Consider the following 21,119-nt stretch of genomic DNA (forward strand, 5'->3'; position numbering starts at 1 on the left):
ATATGAAATGTAAAGAAAACGCAAATCCATAGAGCCAGAAAATAGATTTAATCGTTGCCTGGGGCTAGGGGTAGGAAAGAGGAGTGACAGCAAATGGGGACAAAAGATATTTTGGGGATAAAGGAAATGTCCTAGAACTGGATTGTGGTAGTGTTTGCACAACTACATGAATTCACTAAAAATCATTGAAGCGAACACCCGAAATGGATGCATTTTTAGGTATGTAAATTATGCCTCAAAAAAGTAAAAAAGCTAGAAAGAATAAGGACAGATTACTGTTTACTGGTTCCTTTAAAAAGTTGGATCTTAGTCCCAAGGTCACAGAACATCAGCATTGCAAAAACTTGTAGCTTAGGGCGTCCAGGTGTGGATGGAGATGTGAGGCCTGCAGGTGAAAGTCATTAGTAATTAATGTTCCAGCTGGGACCAGAACCCAGGCCTCTGGGTCACCTATCCAGTGTACTCTTCACAGTTTATCTTCATTATTTTGCTTCATGTTATTCATGTAATTCCCAGGGAATTAATCATATGGATAATAAAACGCATTCATAAACAGATGTGCCTGAATCAAAGATCAATATGTTTTGGAACATATATTAATACTATACTGAATAGCCATGACTTAGTCAATCTCTGTTTGTGTTAGCGCTAATATAGTCCATAGCCTTGTCTCCTCAATATTTGTTTTTTCAGGTGAAATCTATGGCTGTTTATAGCCTTTATATTAAGATACTTTTCATAGCTCAAAGACTATAGATGCGTTTTTTGGAAGTTATATAGTCACTAAAGGGCTCTCTGCTTCAGTATAACCAACAACAAACATCCTAATTCAGTCCTAGCCACAGGGGCTAGTCTTTCTAAAAATGTAAAAGAGATCTTTATTTGCCACAAAGTTAAAAATGTGATCCAATTAGGCAGAAGGAACTTGTTGAATTACAAAAAAAAAAAATTCCACACTCTAATTTAAAACAATGATACCTCAGCCTTAATTACTTTGGGCTTTACTATTATAGCTTTCAAACATTACAGGAATATGATGAGACACAGCCATGCCTAAGATAAAATATACACAGAAAAAATATGACTCTGTTTAAACAAACAAATGAGCAAGTTAAGAATTTTTAACAATTTTTCTGAGGCAAATCGACCACCCTGAAAATTACTAGTAGGCTTTAAGCATCGGCCAAACACTTACTTTTCAGTTTTGCAGATCTCTGTACAATTGATTATGGTGATCAAGGTTAAGTAGCTACACAACATCCCTTTCTCAGGAACTCAGTCAGTGGTTATTTATTCATGTACATTAAAATATGTGAGAAAATATTTAGCCACCATAAATTTGGAGTTTGCAAGAGGTTATTCTTGCAGTAACTTACTTATACATTTATAGTCTATCTCCCAAAGCTTTGCCTTGGCATAAAGTGAAAATTAAAATAGAACTGCATATTTAGCTCAACTTCCCTGCCACAGATCTAGTCCCTAACTTTCAAAAATGTAGGCCTTTTAGATGTAGCCTGAAAATGATGCCTATCTCCAAACCATTTCACTTTTCAGTCTTCCGTATACACGGGTCAATTGGACCGATGCATTCCACATGCCAGGAGTCCAAGAGATGCAGAGGTATCCTTCCTCTAGAACAGGGGTTCTTAACCAGGGGCTCACAGACCCCAAGGAGGTCCATGGAAAGATTTCAGGGGGTCGGTGGGCTTCAATTGAAAATTCAAAAAAACATTATACTTGTGGGGACATGTTGGTGCATGATGTATTTTATTAAATAATACACAGCATAGTGTGGACTTAGTAAGGGGTCCGTGGTTTTCACCTGACTGGCAAAGTGGTCCATGGAATAAAAAAGGTTAAGAACCCCTGCTCTAGAAGCATAGGGAAATGTCTGCTGTTAAGAAAGAAGGGCAGAGCTTTGCTGTGGGGGCTCAGCATTGAAATATTGGTGACCTATCACTCAAGGAGGCTCCAACCTGCCGCTAGGTATCAGAATTTGCTTTCTTTCTTTCTCTAACAAACCCAAAGGCTCTTCCTCTGAATGACTGGACGATACCTAAAGTGGGAAGAGGAAGTTGAAACTTTAGATAGTGCTCAGGCAATAAGGCCTGGTGGAGCCTTAAACCAGAGGGTTTTGGGTAGGGGGAAAAAGATTCTCTTTGAAATCACAGAGGTCAATCCCATACCTATTGCGACAAAATAAAATAACTACAAACTGCACACCTCTAAATTATCAAACTCTGAATATGGCCTAATGCTCTCAAATGACTCAATGTACCCACTTTGTGGAAGGAAAAATGCAAAACCAGGAAGGACAGAAGTACGTTGAGGCGGGCTGAAGCTTTAATGTCTTTTTTCTTTATTAAAAAAGGGGGGTTATATGTGAATATTAAATGAATGGATTGAAAGCTTGAGCAGTGTGAAGGAAAAGATTTGCTCCAAATTGCATCACTCTGAGACAACTAGATTTACGGTCATCAACGTCTTCCCCAACCCACTTTGCTTCAGACGTTTAGGCTCTTATAGATCCTTGAGGTTTCGCGAGCTGACACAGAACCCTTTAAAACATAACCCAAGTTAACCTTCTTCACCACAAGCCATAAATTCTCCTCCTGTATTTTTGCACGCAGAAAGGCCCTGACCCACAGCCTTCAACTGGCTCTTGGGATGGTGGCCAAGACAAGAGGAGGCAAGCTTGAGAACTCCCCAAGGTGGTTCTCAGGTAACCAGGTGGTTAGATTTCATCTCGTGCGGGTTTAGCTTTGCCTAGCTAGGCAAAGGAGGCGCTTGGCCTGGGTTTAGAATGATTTCTGTTTAAGTTTCTTCAGGGCTTGGTTATAAACAGCCCAAATAAAGCCTCTGCTGTCCTGAAGGGCACCTTTCAGGAGCAACAAAAACAGGAGGCTCACTTAACAAAAGGGAACTGTTTGGCCACCAAAGACCTGAAAAAGGTCTGACCGTACAACTGGAATGGCTTTCTGCAAAGTTAAAAAGGAGGAGAAGAAAACAACAGCAAGAAAAGAATCATCACAGAATCACCCACTCCAAACCGTCCTTCCCCCTTAGAAGTGCCAACGGATAAAATATAAACCTCTTTGAAGAAAACTCCAGCTGGAGCTCAGCTTTCAGATTTTAGAAGACACTGGCATCCCAAGGCCTCCCCACTGTTAGATCAAACACGCACAAACGATTTCCCTGATATTTGCCCGGTTTCCCCCCACACCATAAAAAACAGGCTTTCATTTTAATCTACTTACCACACTGTGGGTGAAGGCCTCTAATTTCACAGCACAGAGATAACAAAAATAATTCATATGACACATTAGTGGAATATCTAGAGACAGCATTTAGTCAGAGCTCAACTGAAAACAATCAGGAACTCCTGCCTCAGAGGACAAAAGGATCGCTCTTCCAACAGGGCTAAGCCCCCACTCCCACCCCATTAAAGACAGCCAGTTAGTATCTGAGTTGTTTTAAGTCAACAGGGCTCCTTAACTACACAATACTGAAACTTTAACAACTTCCTTCACCGACTTCCAGAAGCTACTGCATATGTAAAAAACCCTTGAAAATAGTGAGTGCCATAAACACACAGCAATGGGGATCCCCCCCGCTCTAATCGTAGCCACACGGTCATTTTCGCCATCACCACCAGTCTGGACTCTGCTGTTACCACAATGTGCCTACTTGCCCACAAATGCTCGTGCATTTTTTTTTTCTCTGCCTGGCCAACTTTTTAAAAATCTCCCATTTAGTTTCCCATGGCTAGATCCATCCTTTGAAGATCTCGCACCCTTTCTCAAGACCCTCTTTCAACTTTCTCTCCCACGAAGCCTTTCTCCCAGGGCAATGCGGAGACCTCTCCACAGCTACTATTCATTCCATTTCTCTCAGCCTTGAGGTTCTGCCAAGTATGGGGCAGATTCCCTTTGAGACAGGATAAATCAATGCTGAGCTGTGTAGAAAGTTGAAAAAAGGGGGGTTGGGTGGGGCAGCAACTCCTCAATCATCAATTAGATATGTTGGTAGGCAGAACACCATCAAAGCAGCACCATCACATGACTCTGGATTTTAAAACATGACTTTTTTATGTCTTTAGTATATCCAGCATCTCCTGGTCTAATTCCAGTTTTCAAGAGGCTTTTTCTGTCACAGCCCCAGTACTTTTCCTTTACCTTCTTAAGCAACCAGCTTGGCCCTCTGACTTTTTTCCTTACTGATATCACTTGAAAATACACAAGCATGGCCTCGTGGTTGTACCAACTGCCCTTGCAATCCCATCAAAAACACTGCTCAGAGGGAAGAGATGTGGCTCAAGTGGTTGAGAACCCACTTCCCACACAGGAGGTCCCAGGTTCAGTCCCCAGTGCCTCTTAAAAACAAAAAAGCAAACAAATGAAAACACCAACTCGGGGAAGTTGATGTGGCTCAGTGGTTGAGCACTGGCTTCCCATACATGAGGTCCAGGGTTCAATCTCCGGCCCCGGTACCTAAAAAATTAAAAAATAAACACTGAGCTGTATCGGCCAGAGCTGTATCTCCGTATGCCTTGGGCCCAGCTGTTCCTCCTGAGCTCAAGGCCCTTGCCAAAAACATTTTTGTTTCCCAATTCCACAGGTAACAAACTGTCACATGCTCCCTGCTAGACACACATTTCTGGCTATCCATTAGACACCTCCCCAAACGCCTCCAGCCAAACCCTTCCAGAAGGAACCCATTCCTTCTTTATTCACATCTCACCCCAAACTGCTCCAGCCAGTAAGTCAGCCCCAAGCCTGGCAATTAACTCCTGCCATTACCTCAGTTGATCACCTCCAATTCCACCACCCAGGAAATTCTACCCCAGGGTTCCCTCTCCCCCACCTCACCTAGACTGGGACTGCAACGGCTCCCTCCAGAATTATCACAGAGGTCTCCTAACTAGGCTCCTTGTCTACACTGTCAATTCTCCACCCTCAACCTCAACATACTTACACTTAAGTATCCTTCTGAAAAGGTACTTTGACTTGCTCAGAAGTTTGCTATAGGGAAAGGGCCAAAATGCTTGTCCTAGCCCCTGCCTACTTTCTCCAGCCCCACGGCCAAGCCCTCACCAACATTCTCTACACTCAGGCCAAGTTTCATTCACATTCCCTGTCAGTGCCGGGGACTGCTACCTCTTCTGCCTTGGCCTGAAAGCCCTCTTCACTTTTACATAGGCAATCCATGCCCATTTTTCCAAAACCTAGGCAAATGTAACCATCTCCGTGAGCTTTCCTTGACTCTCCATGAAGTTACTTTCCCTCTTCCATGCATTAAACATTTTGTATCTCCATTACAGCACCTCCACATTTTTTGAAATAAGTTAATTAGGTAGTATGAACAGTTGTTTATGAAACAAATCTTCCTATATTTTGGTCATCAGAGCAAGAGTTATAGATCTTGGTACGTTAAATATAGTCACAAAATCTCAACTCTTTGGACAAGGTCCTTTCTGAGGTTCCTTATGACCAGGTAGATGGTAGTAGTGTTGACAATGCTGTAAAAGCAAAATCCTTGAGTGAGGGCAGACAAGAGATGGTAAGCTTCTGGCAAAACCTCTGCACAGTCCTTCCAGAAGACCACTTACAGTAGAACGTGGGGCAGGGGGTGGAGGTGGGAAGAGGTTGGAGGCAGGTATCCAGATTTGTTTCTGCTTTTAGAGTTGGGTTATGACTTAGGCATTAAAATATGCCTCTTGGCGATCTTTCTGCAGTGGAAGAATTTGTTTGGCCAGTGTCCTTCCTTGAGAGATAAACGACAAAATAAAATGACCTTAGCTTCTGGGGCCTTTGATGATGCTTCTCAAATATTATCAATTATTAAAGGTTGTCAGGCATGGTAATGATGAAGAGGTTGAAACAAATACATTAAGCCTTGCTTTCGAAGCCTAGCCTTGGTGCTATTATTGACTTTACCTGTCATAACTGGTATCTGTCCCCAGGTAAGCTAGCCAACTTGGTACAAGGGAACTAAGTCAAGTATTTTTATGCCAAAGCCCCCCCGTACATCTTCTTGATCTATCAGACTGGCACTATATATGCATTTTATATCATATATATACATATATGATATTTATATTACATTTATGTAGACTTATATAGATTCTCCTTTCCATTGAACCAGTAACTGATTTTGATTCCCTGCCTATTTAATATGGGATTGAGGCTTTTCAGCTAGAGTCTGTTTCTTAAAGACCAGCTACTCTAAGTCTGTATGTGTGTGTATTATCCACACTGTAACAATACAAATTAGACTAAATGACACTTAATGGTGTAATTCACTTTACAATGGCACCATCATTACAGCATTACCCTATTTTCATTACTACTGCATATCAGAACCAGCTTACAACATGTTTCAGTGAAGAAATAAAACAACCTAATCACAGTGCCAATTAATTCTGTAAAAGTCATGTGGTATATCAAAAAGAAAACATCTCAACATCCCAAAAAGACAGGCCTTCACTTGTGGTCCACTTCCTTGAGCTTGCTATGCCTCCATCCTTTTTATACTTTGACCTACCCTAGTCCAATTACAAGCCCAAATCAATAAAAGACCCTTAGCAAGTTCTAATTGATTCTCTAAGAAAGATATTATAATCCATCAGTATACTCTCATCATGCACTAACATTATTTCTCTATTCCTCCCTACCATTGTGGTTCCAGTAACTACTCTTTCTCACGCTGCTCTCTCATCAGCTCAGAGCAATTTCAAGCAGGTTGTGAGTCTCTGAGAGTATTGCTTGCAAAGTGCATGTAAATTATTAGATTACATTACACGTGAAAGACTCAGCAGTGGGTCACCATGGTGGAGCATTAATGTAGAACAGGTTGAATGGACCCTTGCAGACAAGCTTCTCCAATGTGATTTTTTGGCAGGGAGGAGAAAGTAAGCAAGGGGAAAGGAGGCTGAGGAATGATGGGTTGCTGAGAAATGAGGTGTGAGACAGAGCTAGAGCACGACGGGAACACGGTGGGGTGGGGGTGGGGGGGCATTCCAGCCTCAATGACCAGGAAAGGCAGTCAGCGGGCTCTGCAGGAATAGTGGGGGCACAGGGAAGGGAACACACAGGCATGGGCCTCTCCTCTGGTTCAGCTGAAGGTGTAGGATGGGGTTGAACTCAAGAGAATTGGCTGCATTTGGCAGGATCCAGTCCTCCATGGCAGCTGAGATAAGGCACCAGGGCAGGATTCAGTTCAGGGAAGGGAACCGGCCCAAAAGGAAAGGTTTCAGGACCTCCACCAAGGCTGAGACTCTTGCTTACTTCACAGAGCAACCAATCAGAACCAAAGAGGAGAGACCCAAGCGAAGGGAGTTGAAAACCTGAGGAGGAGACAGGTAAGTCATGGCAAGAGGACCCCTCTGCTACTCAGCACTCCATCTTCACCATTGTCAAAGCTACCCGTTATTAAGCACTTACTGTGTGCCAGGCATCTTGCCAGGTGCTTCCCTTGCATTATCACACAATCCGGAGAGGCTGGCATCATCATCCCAGTTTTCAGATGAGGAAATAGGCCGAATGGTTAACGAACTTACCTAAGGTCACACAGCTAGCACAAAGCAAACCCGAGGCTCTGGCCCATGTCTGTCTCACATGCAGTAGGCTTGTAACAACCACGTAGGCAGCCTCCCAACACGTCCAGCCTTGGTCTGAGTTGTCAAAACTGCAGCAGCCCTGAGCCTGGAGGCGACCAATGGATCCGAGCATTGAGGGGATCAATGGATCCAAGAGAGGCAGAAGAAGGACATTAAGGGTGGCTGGGTACACAACCAAAGCCCAGTTGGAAGTAAAGCAAGTCCCAGCTGTGTTTGCAGAGTCAAGAAATGCTGAGTAGAAACACTAAGAAAGCAAACAGCTCTGCAGGGCAACGTAGGAGAGATTATCTGCACAGTTCATGAGCGCCTACTTTATGCAAAGCACTGTGCAGGGATGCAACAAAAGTAGACCGTGGTGGTAATGACAAAGAAAATATCAGGGAATACAGCTTACAGAGACAGAAAGTAGACTAGAGTTGCCAGGGATCGGAGGTAGTGAAAATGGGGGGTTATTGTATAATGGGTGTGGGGTTTCTGTTTGGGGAGATGGGAATGTTTTAGTAATGGAAAGTGGTAAGAGGACCACAACATTGTAAATGTGATTAATCCCACTGAATGGCATGCTTGGGAGTGGCTGAGATGGGAAAGTTCATGTTGTATATATGTTCCCACACTTAGGGAGAGCCACTAATGAGATAGTGACAAATGCATTACACTATCCTGATGGGATCTAAGAATGGAGGAGAAAAGGCTCTAAAGGACATTTGAAAAAAACTGGAATATGGACTATAAGCTTTATATCAATGTTAAATTTCTTGAACTTGATAACTGCACTTTTGGTGGTACTTAAGTGAATATCCTTGGTCTTAGGAAACGTACACGGCAGTATTACGTGTTCAAGGAGCAAGATGCGCGTACCACCTACACTCAGGTGTTTAGAAAATGGATAGACAGATGGATAGATAGATTGGTAGATTAAATGCTATGGCAAATGTGGCAAAATGATAAAATTGGTGGATCTAGGTATTTGGGGGTGGACAGAGGTATGCTGGATTTCTCTGCATGGAGTTTGTATTCTTTTTGTAACCATCTTGTCATTTGGAAGTATTTCAAAATAAGAAGTTTTAAAAAATGTACATCATGGTTCTGGTCTTCTTGGGGAGATCAGGTTCATACCCAGGAAATAACACTATAAGACAGAGCAGAAGGAACCTGGAACAGGGAGGTGTTACATGTTGTTGAGTGAGCAAGGCCCGTAAGATTGACTGTGCTTTATCTATCTGTCTACCTGTCTGTCTACCTACCTACCTATCAATAAAGCAGGGGTCATGGGAACTGCAGAAGGATAGAATTTTGTCTAGAGCTACAAAGATGAAAGAATTTAAACAAGCAAAGAGATTAGGACACAGGTGGGAGATTCAATTGGGGTGGGATGGGAGGAAAGGAAGAATAAAGACACAAATATGGTACAGAGGAGAGAAAAGTGCAAAGCCCACAACATAAATATTTAGAGGACGACCACCGGAAGTGTTTGGTCAAAGGTGGCCCAGACATGGAACTAAAAGAAGGGATCTGACCTCACTTGCTTGCTGCTTTGTCCCCAGATCCTAATACTGTACCTGGAGCATAGAAGGTTCTTATGAAATATTTGTTGAATTAAAGAACGCCGTCCTTGTTTTCTAACCAAAAGGGTGATCCCAGAATTTACATTCTAAGCCAGACTAGGCAGTTGCACATCTAAATGTATAGAAAATTAAAGAGCATGTACTGAAAGTGGCATATATAATTACCAATATTTACATTATGTTCCCTCCCTCACCTCCTCCATGAAACCAAAAGGAGTAACACCTGGAGTTCAACACTAGTGACTATGGAAATACTCCCTCCCTCCCATTATCAGGCCATGGCCCCACAGAACGGCTGCTTCTACCTCATGCCAAGGTCAGGGTTTTTCGAACTGCTAGGAGCGACCCATAAATAGATCATGGAAGCAATTCAGTGGCTCATGACCTGTATTTTGTCTCTAAATAATGGCACAAAAAATAACAGGGCATCCCAGGTAAACAATAAATATTTTCTGTAAAAGTTTCTTTCAGTTGTGCATATGTGTGGGTGTGTATGTGTGGGTCCTGGATCACAATTTAATGTTTTTCTCATCATGATAAAAAGACACTGATGACACACTGCCCTAGTGGGGCAAGAAGTTCCAATATTAGGGAGCTCCTCTTAACATTCCAGAGGAATGACCCTTGTTTTCCTTATTGAGCACAACTGTCAAAAGATATTGCTCTTGGGGTCAGTAATCTTGGCCCATCCCAAATCATCAAGAAATTCTGTGTAACAAGCTAACATCAGAATTAGTTCTCTCAAAGTCTTCCCAGTTTCACAAGACACAAACACTTTTTTAAAAAAATAATATTTATTTGTTTCCAATTACAAAAGTAATAACATGCATAAAGTAGGAAAATCAGAAAATGCAGAAAAGCACAAAGAAAAAGACACTTGCAGTTAATCCTACCACCTAGAAATGACCACTTTATCATTTAATCACTTACGTATATATGAGGACCAGGTAATTTATTCGTAGAAAAATATCATTCCGTGCATACTGCTATGAAATCTGTTACTTCTCATTTAGCAACAGATCATGAACATTCTCCCCTGTACTTTCCCTTAAAAATAGGATCTTTAATGGCTATGTAGTATTCCATTAACAGATTCACTTTTGAGCATGTGTAAAAGGCTGTGCCTTTTTTAAGGCCCCTTCTGGTTCTAACAGACTTTAGTCTAATAAACTATGACCCAAATCATTATTGGGCATCATATGTCTAACACATACCACCAAGCTCTAAATTAAAGAGCGAGTTCAGAACTTTCGAAAGCCCTGTCATTGTAGCATCAGTTCTTCTACTGATTCTCTGGGAAGCCTTGAGAAAGTTGCAGAACCTCACTAATCTTCAACCTTCATCCTTCATATACTGTCAAATATCACAACTTCATGGTTTATCGCCAGGTTTATAGAAATTGCCCAGGTCCCCAGCTTTCTCCATAAATGTGCTCAAAGTGGGCCATGAATGCTAGAAAATGTATAACTGACAAATTCATACTTTTCATCAGTTCAACTCATTTGATCACAAAAAGAAGAATCATTTTTGATTATCAAAGCATTTAATCAGCCTTTGCTTTCCCAATGCTTCATTACCTGGACTACTAAGAGTCATGGGCAGTTCACCCTTCTGATAGAATATCCCTGCCACCCAAACATTTATGGGAGAATGCACTCCACGGTTACCATGGCCTTCTCATCATTCACTGGTTTTATAAATATATAGTGAGATGAAAAACAATGTAGTTTATATAAGAAGTTGTAGACTTGCTAAATATACACATTTCCTCTGTGACTTGGGTGCTGCAAATCCATTAACTTCCATACAATTACTCCTCCCCATTACTGGCACCAATCAAATGGGATGCAATGAGCCTCTTCGCTTCTGAAGGGCAGAATCACATCTGGTTGCCTTTTCTCCATCTTTGTCCATTTCTTCACCTTTGTCCATTTCTTCAGGTTTCTTTAAAACTAATTGTAAGAGTCAATACACACACCCATCAATTCCCTTAACAGGCTACAAAGCAGATCCCGGTGCCCTTCAGACCTGTTCTTGTTCTCTCTTTCCAGGTATTCCCTTACCTGCCTTTGTCAATTGGCATTCTTGACAAGTTCCTCATAACTTCTCAAAGTGTCAACTTTTCCTCTTTTCATTGCCCTTGTTAAAGATAATTTAAAATTAGAAAGTCACATTCCCAGCCATTTCAGAGTCAATGCTAATTTCATTTTCTTTTGCCTAGAAGTATCTTTTCCCTCTAGGGATCCCTTCCTTCATTCGCAGCCCCCACTCCCCAGCCCAAACAAGCATTCTTAACCTCTGAAAGCACTACTCCATTCCCCTATTTCCCCATTCTTATCTTCCCCCCCAAAATACTTCACCCAGTGAAACACACTTTAGCTTGTGGTTCTCCTTCCTTCACTCCACTTCTGAGAGAAATGTCTGTGTCTGGAGATTGTAAAGTCACCTTCAGGAAAGAGGCATACAGTTGGCTGTCAATTAATTGGGATAAGACAGAAAAAATTAAATCGTGTGCAGCTTTGCTTCTCAGTACATACATTTATGCTTTGGGGATCAAGAGGATTTCTCCTACACAACCTAAAATACATATTTATGCCTTTTGTTTGGCTGTAACTAATTCTCTACCTAACAGCACGGTAGTTACTGGATTATTGAAAACAACGATTACCATACCTCATTATAAATTCAAGTGTTGGTCCTTTATTTTTTTCTTTTTTCCCATTCTGCTTCACCTCTATTCTGTTTATCCCTGGTAGGTTTCTTTGCTTATAAAATAAGTCATATGATTTTATATTCTGTAATTTTTAGTCCCACATCTAGTTTGACAAACATTTTAAGCCTGTTTATTCTCCCCCATCAAGCACAGACCCAAACGTCACTATTCTTGTCACGTATAAAATTCCATCAAGTTTCAGTGTCATTTACACAATTTTATTTCTTTTTGCTTCTTTCACACACGCCTACCACTTACGTACAGCAACATCACTACATTCATATTTCATAAACTTCATCAGCATTCAGCCAAATCCTCCCCCGAAGTAAGCTAGGCATTTTAACAGTCTGCTGCCTCTTTCACTGGCATGAGGCTCCTGTACTAAGTGGCACCACTCCTTGCACCCTGGAAAAGTTCATCTATTAAGGTCTGCTCATGGGTGTAGGTACTTCCTAATTGGTTCGGAAAACTTTTAAATGGCCCGTAATCTAATCCCAAATGCCTAATAATATGGTTAAAGATGATCTGAGGCTGGGAGGTCATGTTTCCTACGCATTTCCAGCCTCCGACTGAGTTTTAGGGAAAAGAGCATTGGCTAGAAATTAGTACTGGACAGCCTGGAATCCTCCACCACCTACAGGCGTGGGAAACCTATAATCTCAGCTCCTTGGACACTGCAGAAGGCTCTACCGCTGGCTACCAGGGCCCCAGCTGAGAGAGCCCAAGTGAGGCAAGAGTGGACATGACAATCACCAGGAAACCACAGTGCCACGCTGTTGTTAATGTGCCAGAGCATTTAATATGATGAGAGTTTGTAATAACGACATGTCAGTTAAGGCCATAAAATAACTGTTAGGAAAAAAAAAAAAGAAGAACATTGTTCTTCCACCAACGCAGGGGAACAGTTACCTGTAATTCCTTCCAGCATTAGCATGTAAAAGCAGGAGCTAAAAGCGAGGCTGCCTAAACGGTGAGCTGTGGCAAATTTATTCCTCATCATGCCCCATTCCCCTCTTCTAAGGATTTCTTTAGACAATTTCTTTGTGCCTTTACTCCAAAAACAAACAAAAAAAGATGATAATAAGTGGGCTGTCACAAAAGAACACCAAAACTCCCAAGCTGAATTTCCAACACTATGACATCAAAGATATTACAAGATAACTGCAAACTAATAAGTCAAGTGGGACACGTCTGAGACGGTCGGTTTCTGATGATAATGTGCTTCCAAAGAGGGCTTCCATTTTGGCTCATTGAACAAAGGCCCAAGCTGGGATAGAAAATTTCCTCTGGGAGAGTCATAATGTTCTTTATTGACATTATTCGAACACTAGAGCTTCCTAACTTTCAGGATTTATGAACATCCTACCAAAGACGTCTCTTCAACATATCTAAGCAAGAGGCAAAATTTGCTAGAGGCTCTAACTACCATTATATATAAGGGCGTAGTCATACCATGTAATGGTAATCTGGTCAATATGTAACTTATCTGTAAATATAAAAGCAAATATAAAAGCCTTCCTGAACATTCAAGGATGATGTTACACCCTTTATAACTCCATGGAAAGAATAAAGAAGGCTCTAGACTCCAGGTGAAATTTTCCTATCAAGCAAAAACTTCAATTAACCAACTAACTGGAGTAAATTTCTATTTTGCTACTTACACCTGAAGAATAAGGGAGGCAAATAACAAAATATATGGATATTGAAGATTTAACAACAACGAAAAGAAAACAATTTCCAAGCTGGGATCAAGATAGATTTAGCTCAATCTCTGACACTGTCTCCACTTACAGTTCTATAATGTACAATCAGAATTCGTGCTCAGAACGGCAACCCTGTGGCACCATATGACCCTCAAACCTCAAAGAAAGATTCAATTACACTCTCAAGGTTCCTTCTGGGTAGGAAAGGAGACCAGCACATTTTGAAAACATATTCAATAAAGGATAGGCAAAAAAAAGATTTCTGGTTAACCTACTGTTGGCCAGAAAAACCATTTCATCAGCAATGCTTTGGTACCCTTATAGAAAAAGTATGGCTTACTTTGTATTAATCAACACTCAATCACAGAATTTGTGGGTTTTTTTAAAAAGAACTAATTCAAAAATATATAATTTTGTTTTCTTTTAGTGTGCAACCTAATGTGAGGGGTATAAAACTTAGCTCATTTCCAAATCAATACTTCCTATTATGAATTATGAATTAGTACCCAAAAATTTCAATAAAACAAAACATGAAATGCAAAAAACAAAACATAGCAACAAAAGCAATAGAAAAGAGAACACCAAAAAAGTTAGAGAAACAGAGGTAGGAAAAAACAAAAGCAGGGAACCTGTTCTATATTCTGAGCAAGGAAGGCCATCCTCATATTCACAACAGCATTCCAAATTCTAGGTTCGCATTCACTCCAGCACTGAAGACCTTTGAAAACAAACGCTCCTTATTCTGGAAAAATTTACCGCAAATCTAGGACAAATAGACCAGGAATCTCAGGGAGGGAGTGGATGTTATCTACCTGAAAGTCTGCGCACAATGGCTCATGGAGGACAAAGGATGAGCAGCATCCTGTCATATTTAGGAAAGTAGTATTTACCATTTAAAAAAAAAAAGGTTTTTGTACTGGGGCAGACACATTACATACGACTCTTTCCTAGACATCTGAAATATAGTTACATATTTTGCTTCTAGTGATAACAGAAGTACATCCATAATCTACAAAACTCAACTCATCAAAAGGGGGGGAGGGGCGTGGAAAAAAATTGCCCTCAGTAAAAGTGGCGCATGCTTTAAGAGGCCACACCACACAAAGAGAATTTTCTATAATATCCATCTCAGTCTGTCCCAACATTACACCACAAGTTCCTAAGTACAAAAAGTGGAAGTGATCTGGAAAAATGTGCACCTTTGAAGTGACCTAAGAAGAGGAACCCACTGACTTATCTCACTCCTATTCCAAGGGTTAGCTTCAGACAGTGGTCAATTTACTTCCAAAAGGAAATTAGGGGAAACAAATATAGCCTGTGGTTGTAGTTCAAGTGGTTGAGCGCCTGTTTCCCACACAAAAGGTCCAGGGTTCAATCCCCGGCTCCAATAACAACAACAACAAAAAAAAAAACAAAAAACAATTCAAGCAATTCAGCTGTGACCAAAGATCCTTGGAATATTTTCATCTGGAAGCACAACTACTGGAATGCACATTCTCCCACTTTGCTGTGTCCTACTTTAGAAGTCTGTAATGGAACCCAAAGTATGCACTGTACCCCCAACTCTGCTACCTTCAAAGAGCTCATGGGTGTCGAAAGGAAGAGTGAGGCAGGTTAGTACAGGGGAAGAGGGAAGACGACTGGGACCCAGCAGAGAACAGGGCCGTGAGACCCCACCCAGAAATCTCCTGCTACTACGAACAAAGCTGGAAAGACCCCACCTAAACCCTGGCCACCAGGTCCCAGCCGGAACTCTTTCCTGGGTTAAGGGGGAGTCCAGGATAACTCCAAACAACAGGCCTTCCCATTTGCCCCCTGAGAGCTAACAGGTGGGGCAGCCAATCAGAACAGCAAACAGCTGGGGTTCCCCTCCCCAGCATGAGGAAAGGGGAGGAGGAAAGGCTTTAAAAAGGCCTCTCCCGGGCGGCATGTGCACGCTGCCCTGTCACATGCCTGCAACCATGTCTAGGGTGTGTACTGTTTTTCCTTTCTTGTTTCTTAATAAACTCGTTACTCCCTTGTCTACCCTATGACACGTGCTTAAATTCTTTTATGTGATGTAGCCAAGAACCTAGAAGCCCAGAGCCCAGAGCGTTCCACTAACAAGAGGCTTCAGCACAGGCCCCACCTTTCACTTTCAGAAAGAGAGACATTTCTCAAGCCAAGGGCTCCTCATAATGCCAGTAGGTTTTGGAAAATTCCAGCTGGGTACTAACATAAAAAGAGTCTGTTATAAATGTTTCTAGCCACTGAGAACTCAACTTCTGGATTAATAATTCAATTCTTTTTAAGAAATGGGGGGGGGGCAATGGAAAAGGTTATAACTATCATCAAATGCATTTTCTAAAATTATTCTATTACATTTTTAAAGGGTGTAATTATAAATGTTTTTATGAGCAATTTACCAGAAAATTAAAGTCACTCAGTTTAAAAAATAATGATGCCATCCCTCTGGCAAAGGATTTTAGCCCAGCCAGTAGCACTTTCAAACAGTGGGAGCATCATTTGTTCACTATGGACAGTTGGGTCCATGTAAGAAAAGTTGATCCTAGAAAAGGGCACTAAATTGCTAGACCTACTAGAAAGAGAATCAGCCAAGATTGAAGGGGGCAGGGAGAACAAGCACTTTCAGAACCAAAGATTTATGTGGTTCTAGAAGTCCTCAGGGCCACCAATAAACTACAGGCCATGTTAACTGATTATAAATCAATCTAAGCTGAGCTTCCTGGGAGTTCACTCTCAACCCAACTGAGCTTTTCAGCATTAATCCCACCTCTTGGTTTCGATTTTTCCCTTTGGTGGACCTGCCCTAAAAGCATTCAACTTACAGCAAACTGGTGTTTGCAAACTGACAATATGGTACACAACTCCACAAGGATAACTTTACTGAAATAAAAGATGTAAACTTCTGGCATGCATACAGTAACGAGATTCTGGAAAAGGGTTTTTAACAACAGTTAGGTCACAATGCTCCTGGCTCCCTAAAGTCACTGAAATCTTTGTTATATTAAAGATTCACTGTGGGTTTTCCTGCTTCATTCTTCCCATCTTGCCTTTTGCCTTTCTTTTTTTCCTTTCATTGTGTTGTAAAGATGGGATTGAATGACACGAGCCATCATTAACACCATCTAAAAAAATAAAGTTTCATTAAAGCTGCTAACACTCCAAGCATAGTTTTAAGGATGGAAGAAGATGTCTTTCAGATTATAAAGTCACACGTGTGGTCATGGAAGTTCAGGAGCTAAAGATACACAGCCCACTCGAACTCAGATTCCCAGAGTCAGAAATTCAACCATAACCTCAAGTCTATCCAGTTAACATCTCATAGGTCACCTCAATGTCATGAGAATCCAGACTGCGATCTCTGTGGACTTCAGATGTTTACTGATCAGTAACTAACTGGGGTACCCCTTTGGAAAGCATCTTCCAAATCAGAAAGCTCCCCATTTCACGCAATGCCAAGAACTTCACTATACCTTCCGTAAGATTGAAAATGCTAATTATAAGGTGATGATGTTTGCTTTTCCTTTCTAGTTGTGTGTGCCTTTATATTTTAAGTATGAAAAAGGCGTAATCACCTAGTGTGTAGGTTAATTTCTTTCCGATATTGTAATTTCTGCCACATTAATAGTGGATGCCAGCTCCGATTTTCTTTCTGCTTGCCGGCTTGCATATTCTGCCAACTCCATTACATCATCTGAAAACCCAAACATTTCCCATTTTCAATTCACTCTCATCCACCAGGCATACTTACACATTCTCTTTTTCTCCCTAGCTTACATACATAAAGATGGGTACCCCTGAGAAGCAGATGCTCCATCTGAGGTTAAAGTCGGCAAATGCACATCATTTCTGGAAGCTATTACTACTGCTGTGTTAGCTAAAGGATGCCTCCATCTCTGACCTTCCTTTTTCCATTCAGACTGTTATATAACCTAGTGCCTGCGTGCAGGATGTGAGTTGAGTGTTTGGGCCTTACCTCCCCCAATCCCCACTAAATCTCCTAAAAGGAATGGACAAGGGGTTGGTACACAGAAGAGTGAGGAGGGGGGGAGCCTCTGGAGGGGGGAGGGGGATGTGGGTCAGCAGGTCAGCTGTGCAAGATGCATCCCACCTCTACATTGTCCCTCTCCCCGCCTTGCTGAGCCTAGGAGACTGGTGGGACTGAATGCCCCTGCGTTACATAATTTGCAAGAACAGCAAGTTACGGATTTGCTAGTAGGTTCTGCAGCCTGCCACCCTGATCTCTCGCAGGAACACCTTCTGGCAAGAATGACACCTGAAGATGCTAATAACAAACGGAAGGGGTGGGGGAGGGGCAGTTAAGAAGCAGGGGGCAGGCGGCACAAACCAGAAACTAGTGTGCGGTTTCCTATCTACTATGCCCCCTCTCCTTCATTAAAAAAAAAAAAAACACCAAAAAAACCTCAGAAACACATGAAGGGGATTTTCTCCAGTGTTTCTGATTAACCCTGTTACATAACCCGCTCACATTCCAAATCCACCGTCTCAGGGTCTAAATATACTCTTTGCAGCCAAAAGCTCTCTTCACGCAAACTCACCCAGCTAGCGGCAGGTCTCGGACCCCAGCCCTGATAGCCTCCCTCTCCTCCCGGCCCCCGCTAACCACTTCCGCTCAAATTGCGGTTCGGCGTGTTCACTCTCCAGAAATCGCCTTTAATTAAATGTTTTTCGCGTGTGTCATCCTGATGGCTTTTACTGTACTCGGATTCCGTGAATGGGAAAGCGCCCGGACAGGGGGTGTGGCTAAAGGGGGGGGATACTGTAAAACAGCCAGCACACACATGATCAGCCATATTCCCACCTCCAACTATAACATGGAGAAGAAGGGAGCGGCTCTCGGGGCCCCTACTTGCCTCTCTCCGGCGCCCCCCAATCGCCGCCGGAGGTCGAGCGGCAAGGGGAGGGAACGCGCTGGGCCGGCGCCCAAGACCTACAGGAGATTCTCTTTGCCCCCAGCCCGGGGCTGCTCCAGAGCGCCCGCTTCCACCGAGTGACAGGCGTGATTTATACATTTACAACAGTAATTAAAGCGGTAGCTTCCTCCTGTTCTTTGCAAACTCCAGGCGCATTCAAATAAAGAATCCTCCACCCCTAAGAAAAACCCACATCAGTGTCTAACACCTTTAAAAAAAAAAAAAAAGAGGGAGAAAGCGTGCTTTCCTCAGTACCTCACTTTAACCAGGAAAAAGCAAGAAGGGGGCAGCGGGGCCCCCCTTCCCTCTACGCACACCAAACACCAAAATGAAGTGTAGAAATCGCCCGGAGAGGGGGAACCATCGCTCGCTCCAGCCAACCAGCAGACAGCTTGCACTGACCGTCCCCAGGTTCCTGCAGAAACGCTTGGAACCTCAGAGAGGGAAGGATTCCCAGAGCAGAAATAAGTTTGGGTGCCTTTCCCTCTTTCTTTTTCTGCTTGTTTGCTTTTGTACACGCTCACTCCGAATGCGCGTGGAGCGCCCCAAAGGACCGCCACCCTCGGCGCGCTGGCGCGCACACGCCCCCCGTCAGCCTGGGTGCCGAGCTCCGAACCCCAGCTCTGCAAACTTGAGCATCTCCCCTCCCCGCGCCCGCCAGCCAACTTGGAGAGCACGTCGCGCGCCCGCACCCCATTTCCTCCAGCCCCTCCTCCAAATCCAAAGCCCACCACCGTGCTCAAGGAAAGGCGCCCACGCTGTCCCCAGACCCCGGCGGGCCTCCTCTCCACCCCCCGGACTTCCAGGTCAACCACTCCACCCACCCCGTCCCAGCTCTGCTGGGGATCGAAAACACACGCCTAACTCAGGCCGCCCAGGCCGAAACTGTCAAGAAGAGAGAGAAGGTAAAGGGGGGAGGAAGGTGGCCATAAACAGATTTTTTTTTCCTTTCTTAAAAGGACACTGCCTCTTTAAAAGTTTCTTTCCCGGGCCCCCACTCTCGGGTTCTCAGTATTTTGGGGTAAAGAATTTAATTTCGACAACGCAGATTTCCTCTTCTCTTTGCAGAAAAATCAAAGCAAGCCGGGGGTGAGCCTGCCGGCTGTCAACCCTCCCGCCACCTCCCCCGTCCCCCTCTTCTCCCGCAACCCGAGAACGGGCTGCAAAAGTTTGCAACATTTGTGGGGGGCGGAGGGGGGAGGGGGGAGGGGTGCTCCGGGCTCCGGGCACCGCTGCAGGCTCGCGCGCGGCCGTGGGACCCCGCGCCCCGGGCGCCCGCTCCTGGCTGTCCCCCGCTCCGCGCCCCGGCGCCTCTCGCCGCCCCCTCCCCAGTCCCTCTCCCAGCTTCCTACCTCTGCTGGTGCTGGAATAGCTCTGTCTGCGCACCGGGGCGGGCGGCTCGCTCTTGCGGGCGGATTCCTGGTTCAGCGGGGTCTCCCTGGAGCCGGCGGCCGCGTCCGCGCAGCTGCTGCCCGGCTCGCTGGCGGCGGGGTCGGGGGCTGCCGGAGCTGACTCCATGTTTTTTCCCAATGTAGAGATCGCTGGAGATGGCGAGCTCCGAGACTCCCTCTATCTTCTGTTTTCAGAGCAACTCTATGGTACCAAAAAAAAAAAAAAAAGAGGGAGAAGGAGACCGGGAGAGCAGGAGTGAGAGAGCAGGCGGCTCCGGGCGGGCGAGAGCGCGAGGGAGCGCGCGGAGTGTCTGGGTGGACGTGTGTGTGCGCCGGCGAGGGGATGGGAGGCGGGTCTGGCCACAGGCAGCGCTAGCGAGAGCTTCTCCAGCCGGCCCCCACACCCACATTCTCCACCCTCCAGACCCCAGACCGAGAGCCACAGACTGGCTGCCAATTTGGGGAGGTGGGGAAAAGAGGAGAGGAGGAGTCCCCGTTCCTCCCCTCTCCTCAGCCCAGGGACACAAATTAAATTCAGCGAGGTGATTCTTTCCTACTTCTGAGACTCTCGGGACCAGACCTTGTCCCCATCCGCAGCCGGCCTGGGAAGCGACAAGTCCGATTATCCGCGTTGGGGGCTCGCAGGTAGCACGCTCCTGGCCAGCCCACGGATGAGGAGAAACTAAAAAAGAAGGCGGAGGATGGGAGGACGTGGCACTTTTACTTTGGAATGGGACGGCCAGTGGGTTTTCAATCATGGTTAGATAGGTCTCTATCTAAAACAGATTTTGTGAGTCTAGATTCGCCATGGACGGCCAATTTCTGGTGTGGTTGCAAGAGGTTGCTTTTAGCTCCTTTGCTGTTTCCTCCACTAAGGATCAAAAGCATGGCACTTTACCCTGAAGAAAACTTTGGCCTGTTTGGTCAACGACTATCTGAGCTGGGTGAAATATGCTGCACTGCCTGTAGCTCATGCATGCTGCTCATAGATAATTCCCACTGGTACTTTTACTATTAAATGTACAGTCACGTTCATAAAAGATAGATATACTGCAGAGGTATTACCAATGTCTGGATGATAAAATTCCATAATTAACAACCACTAATAAGCTACTTAATTGCAGGCATGATCACACACACACAACATTCCCATTGAACCACACCCATCACTTAGCAGGTGCTTAGAATGGCA

At 43.9% G+C, this 21,119-nt stretch overlaps 1 protein-coding gene across 2 annotated transcripts in view; it reads right to left on the reverse strand.

Annotated features, from left to right (window-relative positions):
- Positions 1-20,285, reverse strand: part of RORA (RAR related orphan receptor A) — a 712,506-nt gene extending 692,221 nt beyond the window's left edge. Inside the window, exon 1 of one of the 2 annotated variants that reach the window (XM_023585999.3) lies at positions 19,889-20,285. In XM_023585999.3, coding sequence (XP_023441767.1) covers positions 19,889-20,054 — 166 coding nt within the window. In that variant the 5' untranslated portion in view covers positions 20,055-20,285. The remainder of the gene's footprint in view (positions 1-19,888) is intronic. The other variant, XM_071214227.1, reaches the window with a different exon arrangement.
- Positions 20,286-21,119: the final 834 nt, after the last annotated feature.

Source organism: Dasypus novemcinctus, chromosome 3 (assembly GCF_030445035.2).
Source record: "Dasypus novemcinctus isolate mDasNov1 chromosome 3, mDasNov1.1.hap2, whole genome shotgun sequence".
NCBI lineage: Eukaryota > Metazoa > Chordata > Mammalia > Cingulata > Dasypodidae > Dasypus > Dasypus novemcinctus.